The 22,542-nt window shown below is 48.1% G+C and overlaps 2 protein-coding genes, 1 long non-coding RNA gene and 1 other non-coding gene across 7 annotated transcripts in view; 3 read left to right on the forward strand and 1 right to left on the reverse strand.

Annotated features, from left to right (window-relative positions):
* Positions 1–22,542, reverse strand: part of LOC142049855 (uncharacterized) — a 704,768-nt gene that overhangs the window by 626,089 nt on the left and 56,137 nt on the right. The gene's annotated exons all lie outside the window — the stretch shown is intronic.
* On the forward strand, positions 1,224–9,400 carry LOC142049853 (large ribosomal subunit protein uL22-like). The gene is made up of 4 exons (XM_075077964.1): positions 1,224–1,498; positions 1,694–1,792; positions 8,424–8,615; positions 9,145–9,400. The coding sequence occupies exons 1-4, from the start codon at positions 1,397–1,399 to the stop codon at positions 9,190–9,192; spliced, it is 441 nt and encodes a 146-aa protein (XP_074934065.1). The 5' UTR covers positions 1,224–1,396; the 3' UTR covers positions 9,193–9,400.
* On the forward strand, positions 8,702–8,770 carry LOC142049925 (small nucleolar RNA SNORD58). Its single transcript, XR_012657866.1, has one exon. It is a non-coding gene; the product is annotated as a small nucleolar RNA SNORD58 (small nucleolar RNA).
* The window catches only part of LOC142049850 (UPF0729 protein C18orf32 homolog), a 170,064-nt gene continuing 157,003 nt past the window's right edge, over positions 9,482–22,542 (forward strand). For 2 of the 4 annotated variants that reach the window (XR_012657843.1, XR_012657842.1), the window contains exon 1: positions 12,617–12,707. Coding sequence is in view for 2 of the 4 variants with exons in the window: in XM_075077953.1 (XP_074934054.1) it covers positions 19,114–20,712 (1,599 nt within the window). In the remaining 2 variants the exon portion in view is untranslated. Of the gene's footprint in view, positions 9,608–12,454; positions 12,708–13,018; positions 13,808–14,803; positions 22,242–22,542 lie in introns of those variants that run through there. The other 2 variants (XM_075077954.1, XM_075077953.1) reach the window with 2 other exon arrangements.

The following is a 22,542-nucleotide window of genomic DNA, read 5'->3' on the forward strand; positions in this document are numbered from 1 at the left end:
GGCCGTTTAAATTTCCCGCAGTTGCTCCTGGCCACGCCCCTGCCGCGTCAGTCCTGCTCGCAGGATCTGTCGGCTCCCGTGGAGTCTCTCTGCACGTCCGCAGATTCCCCTGTCTTCGGGAACCCTCCTTTTCCTCGTCGACACGTACTCAGCCGCGACTCTTACCATTACCACTACTGTGTCCCTCGTCGAATGAGACAATTTATTGAATTCAGAACTGGAGTGAAAATATATATTTTTTTAAATTCTAAATGTGAGTTGAGAACATGGAAGAATAAATAAATTTTCTAATTCAAGTAGATGTTTGTTAATATGTTGTATAGATGTACTCTCGTGACTACATGGTGCTGATAAGCACATTTTATTTGATGCTGGGGGGAACAGAGTTCTAAAAAGTGGCAAAACAAAAACAGTGAAAAAATATGCCCAGAAGAGCAGGAATCACTTTTAAAAAACAAAACAAAAAAAACCACACCCCCACACCAAAACAAAGAAAGTGCATTCACGGTGGTGGGGGAAGGAGTTAGAAGAGGAGTTCTGATGTACCAGTGAGGAGAAGACAAGGTTGCTGACCTTCTTTGAGTCTGACTTCAACAGAAGCATGCAAGAAGCATGGCAGGGAGGCTTGCAGCGTGAGGACATAGGGTTCTTTGGAAAAGGTGTCGGTGCAGTGGCAAATTTGGGACTCGTTCGAGTTAATCACAGAACCAAAGCTGAGCAGATGTTTTTTAGCTGGGTGTTACATAGTGCAGGTGACAACCATAGTTGGGTTTGCTTTTCTGTTGTGATCAGGTAGGATTATAGTTACTCTCTGACTTTGGCATTTACTATGCAGGCTTAAGCACTGATCGGGGTTTTTCTTTCTGAGCCTTTTCCTCTCTCTGCTTTATAATTCCCTTACAGAGATAATGATATTGTGTGTAGCTTGTTTCCTCATTGCTTCCTCTGAGATGCCAGATTTGATGTTTTAGTAGGAATTTATCATTCAGGCTCCTGCTTTTTTTGGATTAGTGGCTAAAGAGGGGCTATGAAAAGTATAAATACTCAAATTTTAATTTTACTAGGTTGGAAAGACCTAGCCATGAGGTAAAAAACAATAAAGATGTGCCAGAGCAGCAAATGCAGTAATAGAAGTCATACTAAGGGTTAGAAAAGTAGGTAGCAAAAAAAGAAAAATCATTAGGAACGCTTAATTTTATTTTCTCTGTGTGAGTGCTTCTTTTAAAGTGAGTTTGTAGCAAAAAGAATAGGATCCAGGAAAGGGAGAGGGGTGCTTTTGCTCCTGTCGTAACTTGGAAAGATTTGCTAAGAGGAACTTTGCTGTGCTTTGTTTTTGTGGGTTTTTTTTTTGCTTTTTTTTTAGAACACTCGTGAGACGGCCCAGGCCATCAAGGGCATGCACATCCGCAAGGCCACCAAGTACCTGAAGGACATCGCCCTGAAGAAGCAATGTGTTCCCTTCCATCGCTACAATGGAGGAGTTGTTAGATGCGCCCAGGTGAGGACTGAGGGGGAAAGGATGCTTTGGCTGTGGCCAGCTGAAGAAAGGAATCTACTTGCAGTGTCAACTAATTGATTGAATTTAATTATTTTGATGTGCAGCCTTAATAAAAGGGGATGTGACGGCAAGTTAACGGTGTGTAAAGGGTGAGTTGTGTTGCACCAGGACAAAAACTGAACTCTCTTCTTCCAGGCCAAGCAGTGGGGCTGGACGCAGGGACGCTGGCCTAAGAAAAGCGCGGAGTTCTTGCTGCACATGCTCAAAAATGCGGAGAGCAACACTGAGCTCAAGGTGGGTCATGTAGACATCATTAAATGTGAAGCGTTGGTGTTGCACTGCGTGTCACCGCTCCTCAGCTCAGCGTCTGTAACGCGGGAGGCCGGCTAAGGGTGAAAATGAACTGTGTAGAGACTTTGGGTTTACTGTTTGCTTGAGTTAGGCTGCATTTTTCCATGTTAAAATGTGAGGAATAATTATACACGAGTACCTGGCTTGTGCATGGTTATCAGCTGTTTAGTATAAGCGTGGTTTAGATCTCTCAAAATCTGCGGACTCTTGGTCAATTTGTATCTTTGTCATATACTCAGCGCTTCATTTTGGTAACTGTGATGGCAGTGATGACTAATCTTAGGTCTCCTTTGTAATGACCTGTAGGGGAATAGACAGGGATCGGTGACCGGAAGATCACGGGGTGTGACGGAAAGATAGACTTCTCCCCATAGGAGTGGCAGGAACAGGAAGCGCAAGAGCTATATAAGCGTGTGACGCAGTTAAATAAACGGACATTTTGTATCCATCATATTGATGTCTGTGCATCACTGTCCCCAGGGTGGGTAGAGCCCTGTGTCCCAGAGACATGCGGCCCAAGATAAGTTCTCCCATAGAAGCATACAGCAACAAGTGGTGACCCCGACGTGATCGGCAGGGCGACATGGCAAGTTCGCCGGGGGGAAAAGATAGCTTGAGGCACGCAGGGGCGGGACGGGGAGCTGCAGGATGGCGGCCGCGCCATGGAATCAGTCGTAAAGGTACTGAAGGGATTGGGGAGGAATATGGAACTTCGATTTCAAAGGCGCCTACCTCAAAGGCCATCCAATGGATGATTACGCAGGGGCTCATACGGAGTCCCGCAGACATATTTAATAAGGATAAGTGGGTGAGAATTAAAGAGGAGTTAGCCGAAAGGGCTATGATGGGAAATCCCCAGTACATACAGCTCTGGGGAAAGATATACCGATTGCTATTGAAAGCTTGGGATGATCAGGAGACGTGGCGGCAGGCGCGGCTGTGCCTGCATGGTGCTACAGTTGACAGTAGCCCAGAAATAGACCCAGGATGGGCAGTGGGGACACAGACAGGGGCAAGCATCGCGGGGGATGGGGAAGAAGCGGGGAGTTTGGATGGAGTAGCCTGGCCAGCGACTCAGTCTGAGGCTCCCGAAGAGGCGGATCGGGAAGTGGCGGCGTTCCCTGTTGAGCCAGCAGGACCTTTGGAATGCCCCCCTGCATACCCCTGGGACGATTTGGCACAGGCGCGGGTACCTGTGCACGGGGAGGGGGACGTGGCAGCGGATGCAGCGGGAGTGATGGAGCGGAAGGAGAAGGATGATCAGTGCCGGCAGCGGCGCCGCCCTCTGCCCGACCCTCGAGACTGGCTCCCGGGGCAACCCTTGAGATGGGAGTCGGGCGAGGAGGGGGATTGGGGTGCCTGGAGGGGAGGACAGGGTGGCTATAGATCAACCTCGAGTAGCAGCGAATCAGAAGTTGGGGGAGAAACCGATGTCCACATGTGGGAAGATGGGGCAGCTTGCCTGCAGCGCGCAAAAAAGAGGCATAAGGCAGCAGGGACTCGGAGGACCAGTCAGAGTGAGGGAGGAGAGGGACTGCCAAAAGGGGAGGTCCGGAGCGCTGCAGCTCCGGAGGGGTCCCCGGAGGACGTGCTGCGGCAGCTGCAGCAGGTTATGCGCGCACTAGGGGAAGTAACTCGGCGGCAGACAGGACTCTTAACGAAGGGGGCGCCCCAGCGACAGTCAGTCGAGTTACCTAACTGGCGGCTGATAGCCAGAGATTGTAGCCTCGATGGAGTAAGGATAGAGATGCCCGGGATATTCCCTGTCCGAATAGCTCCTGGAGGATGGGTGGAGTGGATGCCGATAGATGCCAAGCTAGTGCGGAGTTTATGGCGAGAAATTAGGGGAAAGGGGCTAAAGGATGAAGGGGTAGGATTGCTGCTAGACGGTGCGTATGCAGCGCCGTTGACCCCCTCTGATGCTAGGCAGTTGGCGAAAGCAATATTGGCTCCCACAATGTACATACTTTGGAAGGAGGCGATGCACAGTGCCTGCCATGCCCTCGTACAGCAAGTGGCGGCGGCTTCGGGCCACCCGCTGAGAGGGACCACCCTTGACTGGCTCACTGGAAGAGGTCAAGGACTGGAAACCCCGCAGTTACAAGCAGCAGAATTAAGGGGCAGGGAGCTGCAAGCAGTAACGGAGAGTTCCCGCAGAGCGTATAGCGAAGTGGGCAGGTATGAAAAAAGAGCGGAACCTTGGCAAAAGATACAGCAAGGACTAGCAGAGACATTTACAACGTTTTGTGACAGGTTGCAGAAGGCTATCATAGAATCAGAATTGCCACCAGCAGCCAAGGAGGCAGTCCTTATGGATTGCCTCTGAAGTCGAGCAAATCCGCAGACACAAGATGTCCTCCGCACCCTGGCAGTGGGGGCATCATTGGGTCAAACCATCAGGCATGTCTTGCGCCAGGAGGCGTTGAATCAGCATGGCGGTGTGGGAGCGCACATCTGCCAGAACCCTGACTGCGGAAGCAAAGAAAGGGTGATGGTGCAAGCGGCCGGGGTGGGGCCGAGATGTCACTTGTGTGGACGGCAAGGGCACTTTAAAGCTGGGTGCCCGCTAGTGGAAAGGGGAGGACGTAATGGAGGAGGAGCGCGCCCAGTAGGGAGGTGCTGGGTGTGTGGGAAGCCAGGACACCTGGCAAGAGATTGTCCAGCCACAAAGCCGGGAAACGGCCAAAGGAGGGCGAAGCGAGGGGGATTCGCGCCTCCTGTGAGTCAAATGGCCCCCATCATGGTGCCAGTGCCAGGAGCTTGGCCCACCATAGCGGGCCAAGGGGGAGTGAACCTTCAGGCAGGGGAGCAGAACCAGCGAGATTTGCAGGTTACGGCCCCCGCGTGGCCTTGGTCATAGGCTGTAACGAGAGACCCATGGCGGCGGTGATGATTACCCCACAAGAGCCGAGTTGCCTGGCACGGATATGCCTGGGAACGTTAGTGGATACCGGGGCAGATGTCACAGTGATGCCACTCGAACGGTGGCCACCAACTTGGCCCCTCGCCATGGGAAAACGTATAATAGGGGTAGGAGGAGAACAACAAACGAGGACTAGTACTTGCCCTGTGAAACTCGAAGTCATGGACGAGGAGGCAGGGAAGCTCCTCACGGCCGTAGTGACCATACTAGTAGCAGATGGGGTAGCAGGCCCCTTGTTGGGGCGAGACGCCCTTGCCCAGATGGGGATCGGGTTGAAAAATTTAGCATAAGGGCCACTGCCTCAGAGGGGCTTCATCAGCACAAGTTGGCGTGGAAAACCGAGAAGCCCGTCTGGGTGGAGCAGTGGCCCCTGACAACAGAGAAAACAGAGGCTGTAAGAGCTATAGTAAAACAAGAGCACGAAGCAGGGCACCTAGAGCCCTCGATGAGCCCGTGGAACACCCCTATATTTGCTATAAAAAAGAAAGATAAAAACCAATGGAGGATGCTGCATGACCTTAGAGCAGTGAATCAGCAAATGGAGGACATGGGGCCTCTCCAACCCGGCCTACCAGATCTGAGTGCTGTCCCGAAAGGATGGCGAGTCATTGTTTTAGATATCAAAGACTGCTTCTTCAGTATTCTGCTACATCCAGATGATAGAAAGAGATTTGCCTTTACTCTGCCCGCGGTGAACCGCGCAGAACCAGGTAGTAGATGGCAGTGGACAGTACTTCCGCAGGGAATGAAAAATTCTCCAGCGATCTGCCAGAGGTATGTGGCTTCTGCATTGCAGCAAGTAAGGCAACAGTATCAGGAGAGAATCTACATGATCCACTACATGGATGATGTCCTCATAGCTGCGCCCACCAAGGCGTTATGTGAACAAGTCTTTTCAGACACCCAAAGGGGCCTTGAGGGACAGGGCCTCAAGGTAGCTGAGGCAAAGGTATAGCGAGGACCAGTGTGTGGATTTCTGGGTGCTAGAATAGAAGGGGATTGCACACAAGCTCAGCCCATTAAACTTACACCTAAGGTTAAAAATTTACACGCTGTACAGAAGCTGGTAGGAGCACTGCAGTGGTTGCGGACATTCGTGCGCGTCACCGGTGAGGAGATGCAACCTTTCTATGCATTGCTGAAAGGGACTGACCCGTGGGAGCCCAGGAGTTTAGACGCCGAGGCAGTCCAGCAGTTGCAGATGATAGAACGTCGAATGCAAAAGGAAGGAGTATGGCAGTGGGCCCCTCAGGAGGAATTAATCGCAGGTTGGATTCTGACCGCCGGTGGAGGATTAGGATTGCTATATCAAATATGGGTGGGGGAAGAAAAACCACTGCGATGGGTATATCAGAAGGTTCTCCACAAAAGTCAAGGTAGCCGGGGGAATGATTTGGTGTCTGCGAAGGGAAAGCAAGGGAATCTTTGGGAAGGAGCCAGATAAGCTGACAGTGCCGTGGAATGGGGAGAAATGGCGGAAGGTGGTAGAGAGTGAAGAGGATATACAATTGGCGGTATACTCGTACCCAGGGAAAATCGTCACAGGCACGGTACAGAGGTGGGCCGAGACAGCCAAAGTGGTGGATTTAAGTGTGGATAGTAGAGTTTTGGATACCCCTCACCCAGGACCAACGTATTTCACAGACGCTTCCTCGAAGACGAACAGAGCGGCGGTAGTGTGGAAAGAAGAGAATAGTTGGATGCGCCAGACGTATGAGGAGCAGGGTAAAAGTGTGCAGTGGCTAGAAGCGAAAGCGCTAGAGATGGCCCTGCGAAAGGATATAGATCGGCATATAAATGTGTGCACGGACTCTTTATACGTGTATAAATTAGTCACGTCCATGAAACGAGAAGGTGTACCGCACACGGAAATTGCCTTGATGCTAGAGGTTGCTTTATCGCAGCGAGGAGCAACTGTGACAGTAATTCACATTCGCAGTCATCAGACGGGGCCTGGACCACTGATTGAGGGGAATCGCATGGCTGATGAGGCAGCTGTGGGAGTCTGGACATTGATGGAGGCAAAGAAACTGCATGAACAACTGCACCTGGGTGCTAAAGCCTTGGCAAAGGAGTGTGGCATCTCAATAAGAGCAGCAAGAGAAGTAGTAGCCACCTGTCCTTACTGTCAGCACTCGCCACTGTGGGAGGCAGGAGTCAACCCTCGAGGACTGGAAGCAAATGCTATCTGGCAGACTGACTTTACTGAATGTCCACAGTTGGCCCCCGGAAGGCACCTGGCAATTACAATTGATACATATAGTGGGGTCATCATGGCTACTCAACATCGGAAGCAGACCGCAATGCAGTTGGCTGCGCATTGGACCACAGTAATGGCGTGGCTTGGAAAGCCCACCGAGATAAAAACAGACAATGGACCATGCTTTCGGGCTTGAAGTACCGAAGAATGGTGTAAAGCTTGGAATATTGTATTAAAACACGGCATTGCTTACAATAGCACGGGGCAGGCAATAGTTAAATGCGCTCATCGCACCTTGAAAGCAAAGATAATGCAGCTTGGGGAGGGGGAGGGGTATAAGTGCACTATATTCGCTTAATCATTTTATACGCGGGCAGGAGCAAGTTACAGCAGTGGAGAAGCACTTTGGCAAAGCTCAAGCAGGCGAGCGCTATCCACAGGTACGAGTAAGGTTCCCAGGCAGTGAGCAATGGGAGAGAGGATGGAAACTGAGATGCCTGGGGAGGTTCTATGCTGCGGTTGAGAATGAAGGGTGCAGAGAATGGGTGCCTGCAAAGTGTATGAAAGCAGAACTGTGCAAGGATGTACAATGAATAATCCCTCTCTGAGTTGTCTCTTTGCAGGGTCTGCTGACATGGATCCTCATGCTAGCCGTGCCATTGGGAAAAGAAATGAGCTCCTTGACAAGATCGCAAGCAATATTGCAGCAAGAGCAACACTGGGAGAGGGCGGCAAAAGAGGGATATGAACTGGGATTGGATAGTAATAATTGGGGGGATCTTGTTGTGTGTAGTAACCATGGTTACTTGTGGGCTGCCATTGTTATGCTGTGTTATAAGACAAATCAGGGAGTGCCTGCAAGAGTTACATGAATATAGACCTGACCGCAATATGTATCCGCTTACGCAAGTAGCTTTGTAGAACTTTTAGCAGCATGGGGAGGGGGAGATGTAGGGGAATACACAGGGATCAGCGACCGGAAGATCACGGGCTGTGACGGAAAGATAGACTCCTCCCCATAGGAGTGGCAGGAACAGGAAGTGCAAGAGCTATATAAGCGTGTGACGCAGTTAAATAAACGGACATTTTGTATCCATCATATTGATGTCTGTGCATCACTGTCCCCAGGGTGGGTAGAGCCCTGTGTCCCAGAGACATGCGGCCCAAGATAAGTTCTCCCATAGAAGCGTACAGCAACAAGGACCATGAAATAAAAAGACCTTTGTTCTGAGCCATCAGCATAGTTTTCAGTTCATTTTAAGGAGAGTGGTTGGTGTTTTCCTGACTTCAGCTTGGCAAATACTCAGTTCTGTGACACAGCTGAATTAAGCTGTTTTATTTCCCAGCGGCGATGTGCGTGTGGGGAGGTGGTTATCCATATTTTTGCTGCAGGGGTAACTTATCTGAAGAGAAAACCAAGTCACGAGGCTTATCTTCCCCCCACTTCCCAGGGTCTTGATGTGGATTCTCTGGTCATCGAGCACATCCAGGTCAACAAGGCTCCCAAGATGCGCCGGCGCACCTACCGAGCGCACGGCAGGATCAACTCCTACATGAGCTCCCCCTGCCACATCGAGATGATCCTCACCGAGAAGGAGCAGATTTTTCCCAAGCCAGAGGAAGAAGTTGCTCAAAAGAAAAAGGTAGGGAGCGTTGCGTCCATAGTCCTCTTTACCGTCGCCATCAAGAGATGCGAGCATCAGCGCTTGGCATTTTTCTGGCAGAGGGGTTGCTGTGATGACTGTCTTAGGACACCTTTGGAATACCCATGAAAAAAAAGAAGTTATTTCTGAGCAACCTCAATATTTATTGTAAACATGGTGTTGAGAAGTTGGGAAAGGGCTTCTCGGGGGTGTGTGTGTGTGTGTGTTGTGTGGCAGAGATGGCTCGTTCTTCCCTCCCCTGGAGCATTTAGGAGCATTCCCTGTCTGTGCCCGTAAAGGTGCAATGCATTACAGCAAAAATAAAGTCAAGGTGACAGCGTGTAATCAATCCAGCACTTGTAAGGGCACTTCGTTATGTGTGGGTGTGATTAGCGGAACACTTTGTGAGCAGCCGAAGGAATTTCTAACGGTTCTCAGTGTTTCTTTCAAATCAAACTCTATTTGTAAGACATTTTGGGAAGGTGTAGGCTACCGCTGTTTTTTCTCATTTGCCTGTTTTGTTTTTCAGATATCCCAAAAGAAGCTGAAGAAGCAAAAGCTGATGGCTCGGGAGTAACTCTGACTCTATGGATGTATATAAATAAAGTTTTAAAAAGTTAAAAGATTTACTGTCCGTGCTTCTCTGCTCTTGCAAGGCTTTTGCTGGCATCCAGGGAGCCAGGAGTGGGAAGCGCTGCAATCAAAGACCGTGTTACATCAGCGTTCGGGCTGTTGATGACGTAGGAGCGCTATTGGTGCGTAAAACAAGATAATTTGGGACAGAGGTAGGTGTTGGGTTTTCCTTGTCCCGCTGCCCGGCGCTTGCTTGGTCTCTCCCTCCGGTGGGGGTTGGGTGAGGACGGAGAGGGTGGACGGGGCGTGGGTTACGCGAGGCGTACCCCGTCTCCCCCCCATTGGCGGCGGCGTCTGGGCGTTACCCAGAAGCGCGGGGGGCGGTTTCCGGTGCGGCGGAGAGAGCTGGGGTGGGTGAGGTGAGTGTGGGGTGGGGCTGGTTTTCCCCTCTCGGGGGTTCCTCCGTGGGGGGGCGGCTCGGCTCGGCTCGGCTCGGCTCGGCTCGGCTCGGCTCGGCTCGGCCCGGCCCGGCCCGGCCCGGCCCGGCCCTCCTCTCCTCCTCCGGGCCTGGGGCGGCCCTGTTAACCGGGAGTGGGGGTGGGGGGGGCGAGTCCCGACGTGTGACCGAGCCGGGGCTTGGCGATGCGAGCGACGTTCTACCCATTTAGAAAATGTCGGCGCTCCGGTACCGGCGGGAGGCGGGGAGACGCCGCCGGCTGCCGTGGGTTGTCGTTTGCCGTTAAACCGGGATGGTCGGTCTGGCGCGGGGGGAACGTTCTCGCCTGTGGAGAAGCAGAACAGGGGCGTGTTAAGTAAATCGGCCCTTCTAGACTAGGCCAGCCTTCATGGGGGAAAAATATCAGCATTTTTGTCTACGAAACCGGTTTTTTTTCCCTATTTCACAATAGCAGGCCGGGTTACACAGACCCGATGTACTTAAATCTGCAACGGTGTGCGTTTGCTCTGCTGACCCTGGCCCACTGGGATAGACAAAAGCCTGCCACACAAAAAAATAAGCTTGCTCTTAAATTGGACCATTTGCCCTTTTACCCTGCCTAAAACTTCATTGCACTGGCCTGCCGAGCATCACCAAACCACAGAAAAATCTCCTGAATAATATTTTAAATATATCAGGGCTGGCGTTAGGCTGGCTTTCTTTGGGCAGAGGTACGGCTTATCTTTCTGTTTGGGATCTTGATGCGAAGCATTACCTTGGAAAGATGGCCTGTGGTGTTCCCTCTGGCTGGGTTATTTTGTTACATCTTGCTAAAAATTTTGTATCTGGGAAGTTCTGGCAGAGAAAGTATGCGAATTGGCTTTCTGAATGGCTTTAATGGGCTTCCTCAGTCATATTGTTTCAATTTAAGATTCCCTCTGTGACTTTAGAGACAAGTGGATCCTGGAAAACTAGATCTGAAGTAGCCACAGCTATGCTTGGACGTGGCCCACTGGAAATCAATATTCTGTTGTTCTACAGTGCCTGGGGCTAAAAATCTTTAGGATAGCTTAAGAAAAAAGTGAAACTGAGCCCAAACAGAGCATGCTTACCTGCCTCTTCATCCTCTATCCTGGAAAGCTTTTGTTTTGCTTAATGTAAGAATTCAGATGTCAGCAGCCTGGAAAAGAGGAATGTGAAGGGCAAAGCTGGGCAGTGGATTGTATTTAATATGTTGCTCGCCAGCACTGAAAAAGCCAGCTCTAATCCTACCTCCTTGCATCCTCTCCCACTCGTACCTTTCCACCCCTGCGCTTTGGCTGTCTGCTGTTTTCGTCGCAGATTTTGGGCTGCCGATTTTGAAGTTATCTGCCTGGTTTTGGGAGAGAAGAAAGGATTCAGTGGAAGAGGGAAGGAATTGATGATATAGTGGGATCAAGAGCACCCTCAGCAAGTGTGCAGATGACACCCCTGAAGGATGGGATGCCATCCAGAGGGACCTGGATACACTCGAAGTGGGCCCATGGGAACCTCACGAGGTTCAACAAGGTCAAGTGCAGGGTCCTGCATCTGGGTCGGGGCAGCCCCCGCTATCAATACAGGCTGTGGGATGGAGGGATTGAGAGTAGCCCTGCAGAGAAGGACTTGGGGTCCTGGGGGGATGAAAAGCTGAACATGAGCCAACAATGTGCCTGTATCCTGGGCTGCATCCAAAGCAGCGTGGGCAGCAGGGCGAGGGAGGGGATTCTGCCCCTCTACTCCACTCTGGTGAGACCCCACCTGGAGTACTGTGTCCAGCTCTGGGGCCCTCAGCACAGGACAGACATGGAGCTGTTGGAGCGGGTCTCTCTGGAACACCTCTGCTGTGAGGACAGGCTGAGAGAGTTGGGGTGGTTCAGCCTGGAGAAGTCTGTGGGGAGACCTTTCAGTTCTTAAAGGGGGACTATAGGGAAGATGGGGGCAACCTCTTTAGCAAGGCCTGTTGTGACAGGACAAGACGTAATGGTTTTAAACTAAAGGAGGGTAGATTTAGACTGGATATAAGGAAGAAATTTTTTATAATGTGGGTTGTGAAACACTGGAAGAGGTTGCCCAGAGAGGTTGTGGAGGCCCCATCCCTAGAAACATTCAAGGTCAGGTTGGACAGGGCTCTGAGCAACCTAATCTAGTGGAAGATGTCCCTGCTCATTGCAGGGGGGTTGGACTAGATGACCTCTAAAGGTCCCTTCCAACCCAAACCATTCTATGATTCATTTTCTCATAGTTTGGCCAATTGGATGGGATTGGTGTGGGATCAAATGATTCCTCCCATGCAGGAGGAAGGCAGTAACCCCTATTCTCCTTTTCCCCTATACTGACTGGATTCCTTTTTTCCTGCCACCACTGCCATGCCCTGTGGTGGTAGCAAGCCATTAGGCTGATTGGAGTCCTGCCATATAATTTTGCTTTAAATAAAAAGAGAATGAGAAAACCAAACCTTTTGGACCCTCTTATAGTAAAAACTGGGCTGCTATCTGCAGCTCGCTGCTTCAGCTGTTTTTGTGCGGTGTAAGCAAAAACTTTTATTTTCTAAGTGTGCTTTTCTAAGTTCTAGTTGTAGGAACTATGAATTACTGCAAACTCTACTCCTTGTTCAAATGTCAAGAACGTTTCCTGTGTTGTTGAGGGATTTCTAACATTGGAATGTACAGCATTTTTGAAACTTTAATAGTTAATCTATTATTAAAAAATCTTTTGGGTTTGAATATCAACTACAATCTTTATTCGTAATTTAAGACTGTTTTCTCTAGGTGATGGCATCCTAAGCTGTCAAGTTTTTTCCCCTCACCAGCTTTGTCACAGCACAAGAGGAAGCCATGGTGTGCATTCCTTGTATCGTCATTCCTGTTCTCCTCTGGGTCTACAAGAAATTCCTTGAACCGTACATCTGTCCCATTATCGCACCTTTCATTAAGCGTGTGTGGTCCAAGAAAGCCGTGGAAGAAACAACAGCTGCGAAACAAGGTCAAGGAGGCAGCTCTGGAAATCCACGGGCACCTTCAGCCATGAAAAGAGATCAGGAGGATGAGCCTGGAATTTATAAAGTAAGATTAATGCATTTGAAAATGTTTAGTGTGTGTAAATCGTGCATTTGTTATCTCTTCTAAGAAAATTCAAAGGTTTGCATATGTTGTCTCTGCCCTTGCTCCTGCCCTTGCTCCTTCCCCTGCTCCCTCAAAGCAAAAAATTATGTGTAAATGTAAAAAGACACCACCACTTTGTTTCTTGCTGCAGGTTTCTTCATAAATCTTTGCTGGTTTTGCTTCTAAAAGTGATTTTCATCACCAACTTTTACTGTTCTGGGTGTGGAGTCCTTTTTTGACAGCCCATTAACAATGCTGTCCTTTATTTGCAGTTTGAAAGCAACGGCATTGCAAATGGAATTGCTGCAAAGAAATCCACAGAAGTTTCTGACAGGAAAGCAGATTAAAGGAATTCATTCAGAAGGATTTTATTCCCTCATGTTCAATATGAACTGGTGATATTTCTCTCACTTTGAGACTTTTTTCTTTGCAGATTTTAGCTGAATAAACCCCCTTATCACTTACAGGAGAGGGTCTCTTTTGCTGCTAAAATGGCAGCTAGCACATTTCTTAATTTAAAATGTTTGAGAACTGAACTTCTCACTGGAACTACTTTTCATCTAGAATCTATTTGGTGTGATTAGCGTTTAGGTTAAATAACTTATGAATAAATCTAGCTTTGGAAGGTAAACATATCTTAGCATCTTAGTTTCGCTACCTGCTAGTGCGATACTTCAGGCTTTCACCTTAAAAGCTATTCTTGATCTTGCTGAAGAATTATGAATTGCATTGTGGCAATGTAAGCATCATGGTTAGATTCTGAAGAATATAGATTTTTTTCATGTCAAATCTGTGGATGAGCTAAAGGAGTTATGCTTTATGCAAAATTTATTTAACTTACTAAAAGCACAAAATCTTGGTTTGATACTTCCATTAATTATCTCCCTTGAAACATCGTGCCTCTCTTCCCTGAAGAGGAGCAGCAGGGGTATGATGCAAGAGAATCATTGCTTTATATTCTGTTGCAGTGGCTTAAAATGGTGCAGTTGTTTGGTTTTTTTTTGGTTTTTTTTTTTGGTTTTTTTTTTTTTTAAAAACAAAACCCAAAAACCACAACCCAACTACAATCTCTTTAACATGCTTGTCATTTGAATGATAATAAACCAGGATTTTATTTTTAAATAAGTTGCTTCATACAATTGTTCTTAGGCTTTGGAGCTATAAATATTTAGAGCGGTAACAATGTTTGAAAGCCTGTAGACAGGCCCCAGGCAGGAGGAGGTCATAAAACTACTGTCTTTGTGATAAAGAAAGCGAACTTGGAAAATCCAGCACTGCCTCCTCCTGGGAGGATGCATTCTGGTACTGACTCGCATCCCGATGCGATACTGCAGCTGTGAAGCGTTTTAGATGTCCCTGTGCTTAGTAAGGAAAAGAAGTGATAATTCCTGTGTTGTCCTCTCTACCAAACCAGAGAGCTCTTGGAAAAAAATAAACCCAAAACCATTCCAGCAACTTTGGATTGCTATTTAGGATTTACCATTTTCCCAAAAGTCTTACCTAAGGTATGCCTAAAAAGGCATACCTTTTTATAGATGCAGTCCTTGAACCATCACTGAGGTCCAGTCCTGTTTTTGTGACAGTATTTTCTCCTAGCAGGTAATTAATTACTCCAAAGACTTGCTTGATGTCCATCAAATGCCTCTGGTGAGGCATCTTGTTTCCTACCACTACCTGGTTTTGTCAGGTCTTGTGTGAATTGATCTGCAGTGTTCACAACTAGGTATCGAGCCCTTGTTGCTACAAGTGTTACTTCTGTAATGAGTTGAATCACAGAAAACTCCTTGTAAGGCCTTGCCTAACACTGTTTGCTCTCCCTTAATGAGCTAGTCTGTTAGGAAGTAAATTTGGTGTTGGTGTTTAATCAGCTTTTGCATCATCCTTGGAAGATAAGCCCCCATCTGATCAGTGTAATGCAGATAGTTTTCTCCTGGACCGGTGAAGTACCTACCCTTTGTGATATTAAAACCTGGTTTTATTATTCTGAGCATGCATGCATTGTATAATTCATACAGTAAAAGATAACAATACCAACTGTGCACTCTAACTTCTCGCAGATGCTGTTGTGTGGGTCGTGTAGTAAAGAAGATGGGGATTGGAAAGCGGAAGCGAGGGAAAGAGGCCACGCTAGTTTCCGCTCATTTCTGTCCTCTGTATCTTTGGATATTTCGTCTGTATTGTTGCAACAAAGCTTACCCTGTCCATTGGGACTTCACCTGGTAAAAGGCGGATGTAATCTTTGCTGTGGTGGGTTGGGTTTTCTAAACCAGTTGACCCTCACCTCAAACAATAAATTCCTCTGCTACCACTAGTGTCAGAGTTCATACTCTAAATCTGAAAGCTGGGAACTTCTAAGGGTCTGAAATCACCTTGCAATGAGAAAGGAGTAAACTGCCTGAGAAAGTCACTCTGGAACCCAGGTCATGCAGAGTGTCTTTTAAATGGCTACAGAAATTAAGATGCATTGCAGGCGTGCAGCTGAACAGGAGTGTGTGTTCTTACATCGTAAGTGGTGCTTTAAAAATTGTCCCTTCAGCTGAGCTTCCTCTCCCAGGACAGGTCACTTTAGCCACTGTTTTAAAATGTTGGGCATCTTGTAAGCAGGCCAAAGTTTTGGAGTAATATATTCCCTTTTAACAGCTGTGACCACAACAAAAAGTAGAGCAGGAGCTGTAGTGGGGCTCCTTTAATTTGTAAATGTATGCAGTCAATTTATAAAGTGTCCATAATTACTATTTTGAGTTATTTAGGATATTATTTTACAAGGAAGTGCATCAGAGTAACATGGAAAATAAATTGTATAGTAAATTAGACTGCAGGCTGAACTGGGCTTCTAGCTGTGCACCCACACCGTATTTAAACACCAGGTTTACTGAAAAGACTGCAAAAAGCAAAATGGGCAGACAGTGCAACTATCTGTTTGTGGTTGTAAAATTATGCCACGTAATTGTGTAAAATTCCACAGAGTGTGTGCTCTCTGGAATAGTGTTTGAGTACTTTTATTAGCTGCAGTTAAACACTAATGCGACTAATCTCTGTCGCAAAACTTTTCCTGAAAGAAGGTACTTCACTGGAAGTCCTGGCAGGTATGTGTTGCAAAATTTTCCAAGAAAAGGTCAGTAATCCTATTGTCTTGTGAATAGTTAAGAAAAAAATCTGTCAAAAAACAGGTGAAGGAAATTAACTGCCTGAGCCTGGGCAGGGGTGCAGGAGATCATCTGCTGGGGCGCAAAGAAGTGCGCAAAGCCTTGTTTAAGAAATATAAGTAGACAGAAGTTAAGGAAATCCTCACATGAGAGAACAGTATAGATCAAGGACATTTAATTTAACGGAGAAAATTTCTGTATGTTTGTTACTCACTACAAGTAAGATTTACAAAAGGGCTTAGGCACCTGATGATGGCAGGCGGACATATACCAGAATTTATTAGAGCAAGTAGCAGCTTCATTTATACTGAAGACTTTTAGAAAATTGCAGCATAGGCATCTTTAGGGACCACAGTACTTCTGCAAACCTAGTCCCAAGATCTTCAGCGTGAAAGCTGTATGGGTTTATTTAAATACTGTTGAGGAAGAATCAAGAAATCAACCAATATTTGAAAAAATATTCAAATTGACTAATTTAAAATATTTTTTCTTTATGGGAAGGTCTAAATGTGACATGGTAACTTCCATGTGTTGGTCTGCACAGGTAGCTGGGTGCCAAGGACTTAAACTTAATTGAAATACACCTTTAAAATACTGCAAGTATGTGCAAAAAGTTCTTAAATAAAAGTGTAGAAGGTTTTATGTTGTCAGTTATTTTGACAGGCCTGATTCTGCAAGTAAAGGAAATTCTGGCAGGTGTAAATGGAACATGATCAGCCTCTAAGGATATCTGAATTAGCAATGAATTCTGTGCAAGATGATCTTTATTCAGGTGTGTTCATAGAACACAATTAAATTCTATCTACAAAGCTGATCTAATGAGAGTAATACAATATGCTGTTATTACCCAAATGTAGCAATCACACTCCAGCCTTCTGGGAGCTGCTAAGGTTCAGTCCTTGGAGTCATTCCTTCTTGATTTGTGTGCAATACAGAATATTATTGCTGAAGGAAGAGTCTTTTCAGAGGCTGCAGGTAAAGAAAATGAAGAGAAATTTAATTTACACTTAGATGAACTAAATCTCCCTTCAATGAGAACTAATTCTCTCATTAAACTGCCTAATACATGAAAGAAGGGATTATCTTCCTTATGTGGTTTTCTGATTGTTAGAACATGCTTGATGAACCAAGTCATATTTTGGGTTTCACAGACTGTCGCTATTTTTGCTTTTCAGTGAACCTGACTGCAGTAGTTTAACTGAAATGGTCTAGAAAACCACACTTCCCACAGTGATTCTCTTGCTTGAGAAATGTTTTTAGATCATAGTGCTGTATCTTTCATTGTTGTATCTGAAACACGAATTATTTGAAATGTTGTGACTAGATTTATATGTAGATAGATGTAGCGATGCTTGTATTTTGCATGAGGATTGTTTTTCAATTTCTTTTTTGTGCATACAGTCCTTACAGCCACTCTGTTGGCCATGCACCATTTTTATTGCTGTAGTGGTCCGATCAAACGCTGTATGAACACGAGGCCAAACCCTACGCCAAGATTGTTGCTTTTATGTGGCAATTTATACAAAATGGTTAGACCTCACCTTTACACTTGTGCTGTTTGCATACGCCCCATTTGCTCGCGCAGCCTGCTTACAGGTATGTGTAAGAGGCTGTATGTGTAGTGTCATCCACTGAGGTAATGAGATTATGGTCAGGATTAATTATAGGGGGAAGGGTTTCCCTTTTGAAGGAACTATGGGGCACTTATAGAGCCAGCTACTGATGGCAGAAGACATCTCGGATAGGGAGACAGGAGGTTGCCTAAGGAAGAAAGAATGAATTAAAGCAGCGTGAGGGCAGGACTGTGCCTGGTAAATCCTCTCTCCCTCTGGCTCTTGGTCCCACTTGCTTGAGTTACCTTGTGTCCCGCTGACAGAAAACATGGGCCAAGGAGGAGAGGAGACGGAGGCAGTCAGCCCATGTCCCCAACCACCCCGCGGGTTACCGAGAGACGCCTCTTCCCCTAGGAAGGGCTCACCTGGAGAATGACAACCAGCCCGTGGAAGCTCGCCTCATGGTGCCAGACTACACTTCCTGGCGTGCACCGCGGCATCGCCCCTTCATTCCCGCGGGCAGGCCTGTGCGCATGCATGGTGGGGTGGTATTGGCGACGTGGAAGGCTGGAAGCGGGCGGTGGTGGTGGGTGTGTGCATGTGCATGCGCTGGGTGGGGGCCATTGGGAAGCACCTCGGTGGTGTGCAGGTGGGTGTGGGTAGCCGCTGAGGGGAGTGGGGCTGTTGCCGTACCGGGCCTGTTGCAGTAGTGTATAGCGTTGTGGTGCAGCGGTGTGAGTTGACGGCGAGGCCGCTGATGGGGTAAGCGGGACCTCAGCGGTACCTCTGGGCCCACTCAGCCGTGGGAGGCTGGTGGGGTGGCTGAGGGGGCGTGGGTGGCTGGCGGACAGTGGCGGGGGGACCCTAGCAGCTCTCTCCTGTCCCGTTCCGTCCTGTCCCCATTCGGTGCTGGCTCTGAGAGGAGAGGGAGCGCAGGGGACTGCCGCGCACCCTGAAGCATCCTGCTTGTCCCGACTCCCACTGTTGCTTGGTCCGATATCGCGATAGAGGGCTGCGTTTGTGCCTCCAGGGATCATTCAGGATGTGGGAGAATGGCTAGCTGAACAGGGGCATACCAACATAGAAATGATTACTCATCAGGATCTCAAGAAGTATCGAAAACAGCTAGTCTAGGAGCCAATCAGAGACAAGGACAAATTACCCTTGTTTATGAGAAAGGATACGAAACCAGGGACTTGCGATAAGAAAATATGTAGGGGAGTCTATGAGAAAGGATACGAAACCAGGGACTTGCGATAAGAAAATATGTAGGGGAGTCACTGAAGCAAAGTAAGAAAACGGAACATGACCTTTAGGCTGTTAACCAATGAGGAGCTTAGCTTTTGCAATATGTATGAGCTGATTAAGAATGGTATAAATTGTGTAACCGGAGGACAATAAACGAAGCTTGCTGATCACTCATATTGAGCGACTGCGTCTTCCCTCCGTCTCGACGAATGGCACGACAATTTGGCGCCCGAACAGGGACACCGGCGACCCGATAGCGGAGTCCGTTAGCCACGGTCGACGGAGATTTGGAGCGGTCCTGCAGCAGCACAGGAGGCGGAAGGGAGTTTTTCCCCGCGCCCGGGAGCACCTATAGAGGCTGTCCCGCCTGCCACGCGCCGCCGAAGTTTGCAAAGGCTGCAACAGCGCGCTGAGTAAGGTATGAACAGACAAGCGGCGTATAATTTGCTCAAGTGCTTTTTAGAAAAGCGGGGCATTGAGGGTATAGATTTAAAGAAAGAGCTAAATGATCTCTTAGCCTATGGAGAACTTAGGGGGATTTTTACTGACCCCAACACGGTGTTTGAGGAGGAGGAGTGGAGAAAGCTAGGAGATAAATTGTTTGATGCCGTTATTAACGAGGAAAAGGCGGCAAAGAAATTAATGAAGCCGTGGCGGGCGGTAACGAATACTCTGACCATGCATAAGGCAGAGCAGCGCGTTGCCGCCGCCGCCGCTGAAAGGTTAAGCAGCACAGCCCCCACCGGGGGTACCCCTGTACAGCCAACGGCCCCAGCGGCTCCAGACTGCCCCTTGCCCCCTTCTGTGCGGAGTATTGTTATCCCGCAGAGTTCTAGGGACGCTTGGGACCTGTCTCGCTTAAGCTCCACGTTGGAGAGCGAGGGAAAGGAGTCTCCGCCGACAGATCAGGCGGCACAAGGGGCGATGAGTATTGACCCGAGCACAGACACATGCGGGGCAATAGGCCCGGGGCCGGACGCTACTGCTACTCCGGTGCGCAGCCGTGGAGATAGTTCTTGTTCGAGTCAGGGAGCAGCAGGTATAGCATCGGAGCGCCAACAGTGCTGGCAGAAAATCGCAGAGGCCGCCCTAAATGAAGGAGACCGAGAGGCCGCTGCCAGACTATTAGACGAGGTAGGGGCATTTCCCGTGCTGTACCAACCAGATGCACGGGGCCGATTAGTAGCCAGTATCCAGAATTTAGATTGGAAGCTACTCTCACAATTGCGGGCTACAGTTAATGAGTCAGGAGTAAAAGGAGAACCTACGCAACAAATGTTAGACTATATTTGGGGAACCAACATCTTACTCCCGGGGGATATACGAAGTATCATGAAGTTAATTCTTACCCAGCATCAACTGCTATTATTTAATGCGCATTGGCAAGCAGCTTGTATGCGGTCGGTAGCTACGGTTAGGCAACCAGGTGATCCTCTATATGGAATAACAGTCGATGAACTGATGGGCTTCGGTCCATATCTCCATTTAGAGGCTCAAGCAGTAACGGGCCCAGATAAAGCCAAAGAAGCGATGTTACTTGCACGACAGGCATTTAGTCAGCTTAAAGAGCCAGGTGGAATCCCGTCATATATAGGAATCAAGCAAGGTCGAGAAGAGGCGTTTGGATTGTTTATTGACAGAGTAGCCAATGCCATACAGGCGGCAGGTGTTCCGGAATATCTGAGAGGGTCCATTTTGAAACAGTGTGCGATTCAAAACAGTAATCTTACCACCCGGAACATCCTAGCTACCCTTCCCGGGACCTTTTCAATTGAAGAGGCCTTGGAGCGAATGGCACAAGTGCCGATGGGCCCACAGGCTATGTTGGTAGAAGCAGTGAAGGAATTAGGGAAAACTTTGCAGGAGCACACGCAGACATCGCATAGTCAAATTATGGCAGCCCTTGCACCTTTGCAAACTCCTACAGCTCGCCCAATGTCCCGTGGGCCATCCCGTCTGCGATGTTTCCGCTGCGGGAGCATTACAGCCAGGCTTGCCGAACCCCGCCATGATACCTGAAAGCTGGCATCTACTCATCGTAGACTTGAAAGACTGTTTCTTTACCATAGCGCTGCACGAGAAAGATAAGCAGCGTTTTGCCTTTACCCTGCCTTCTTTGAACCGTGAGCGCCCTGCCCAACGGTTCGAATGGACTGTGTTACCGCAAGGAATGCGTAACTCACCCACCCTTTGCCAAATCTATGTGGATGATGCACTGCAGCCTTTACGTCGCAGATGGAATGAGACTCTGATATACCACTATATGGACGATATTTTGTTGGCACAGGCGGTCTCATTCTCTGAAACACAGAAAGAGGAGTTAGTCCAGGCGCTTGCGTCTCGCGGCCTAGTAGTTGCCCCTGAAAAGGTTCAGGAGACGAGCCCTTGGAAATACTTAGGGTGGCAGATAACTGATGCGGCCATTCGTCCACAGAAATTGACAATACATTTGGAACTCCGTACTCTACACGACGCCCAGAAGCTGTTAGGCGACCTACAGTGGCTACGTCCTGTCGTAGGCATTCCCAATGAAATGCTAAATCAGCTGCGCCCGCTACTGAAAGGATCCGATCCTGCGACACCGATACACGTATCGGAGCAGCAGCGACAAGTTCTCCAGCATATAGCGGAACTGATTACCGAGCGTGCCACACACCGCCGTCTTGCGGACGTCCCCATTGATTTGACCATCTTTTGAGGCACCCAATACCCTATGGCGGCCCTTACGCAGCACAAAATAAAAACGGGGGAGACAGTTGTATTAGAATGGATTGCTCCCCCACTGCAGCCCCGTCGGACAGTGCAAGAAAAGGTACTCTCTGGGTCCCCAGCCGATGGGTCAAGCCCGCCGTAGAGGGAAGCACCAGCGACAGCAACAGACGACCATCAGCAGGCACTAGCTGAGAGCCTCTCTTTGGGCGAAGGGAAGAAGCCGCGACCACGAGACTTTACCATAGGCACTCCTACTGTGCCATAAGGACTGTTAGCATATAAACAGAAGCATTAAGCAATTAATTGTTGGTGATTGGTGATAGTTGTGCAAAGCTTATTAATGGTGTTGATCGTTGTCATAATAGGGCTTATTTTGCTTAGTTTGCTTATGTCTTGTATTAAACGCCTCATTTTGCAAGCTACACACAATACCTGGGTAGCCCAAAATAAAAACGGGGGAATTGTGGGAGAATGGCTAGCTGAACAGGGGCATACCAACATAGAAATGATTACTCATCAGGATCTCAAGAAGTATCGAAAACAGCTAGTCTAGGAGCCAATCAGAGACAAGGACAAATTACCCTTGTTTATGAGAAAGGATACGAAACCAGGGACTTGCGATAAGAAAATATGTAGGGGAGTCTATGAGAAAGGATACGAAACCAGGGACTTGCGATAAGAAAATATGTAGGGGAGTCACTGAAGCAAAGTAAGAAAACGGAACATGACCTTTAGGCTGTTAACCAATGAGGAGCTTAGCTTTTGCAATATGTATGAGCTGATTAAGAATGGTATAAATTGTGTAACCGGAGGACAATAAACGAAGCTTGCTGATCACTCATATTGAGCGACTGCGTCTTCCCTCCGTCTCGACGAATGGCACGACATCAGGAGAGCGGCATTGTGCCTGCTCTTCCCTTCAAAGCCACACTGAGAGGGGCTCGTGCCTGAATTTCTTGGTTTGTCCTCTTAATGACGTTCTGTATCAGTGAAAAGATTCTAAAATAGCGTATTTTCCTTTCTGTTTTTGTGAATCAGATGCTTTTTATAGTGCTGGGTGATTGCTCGGTCTCTAGTAGTTTTCATACTTCTGAAGGATAATGTTTAGCAAGAGTGGTAAATATTTTAGTTTAAAAG

This window comes from Phalacrocorax aristotelis, chromosome W (genome assembly GCF_949628215.1).
Source record: "Phalacrocorax aristotelis chromosome W, bGulAri2.1, whole genome shotgun sequence".
Taxonomy (NCBI): Eukaryota; Metazoa; Chordata; class Aves; order Suliformes; family Phalacrocoracidae; genus Phalacrocorax; species Phalacrocorax aristotelis.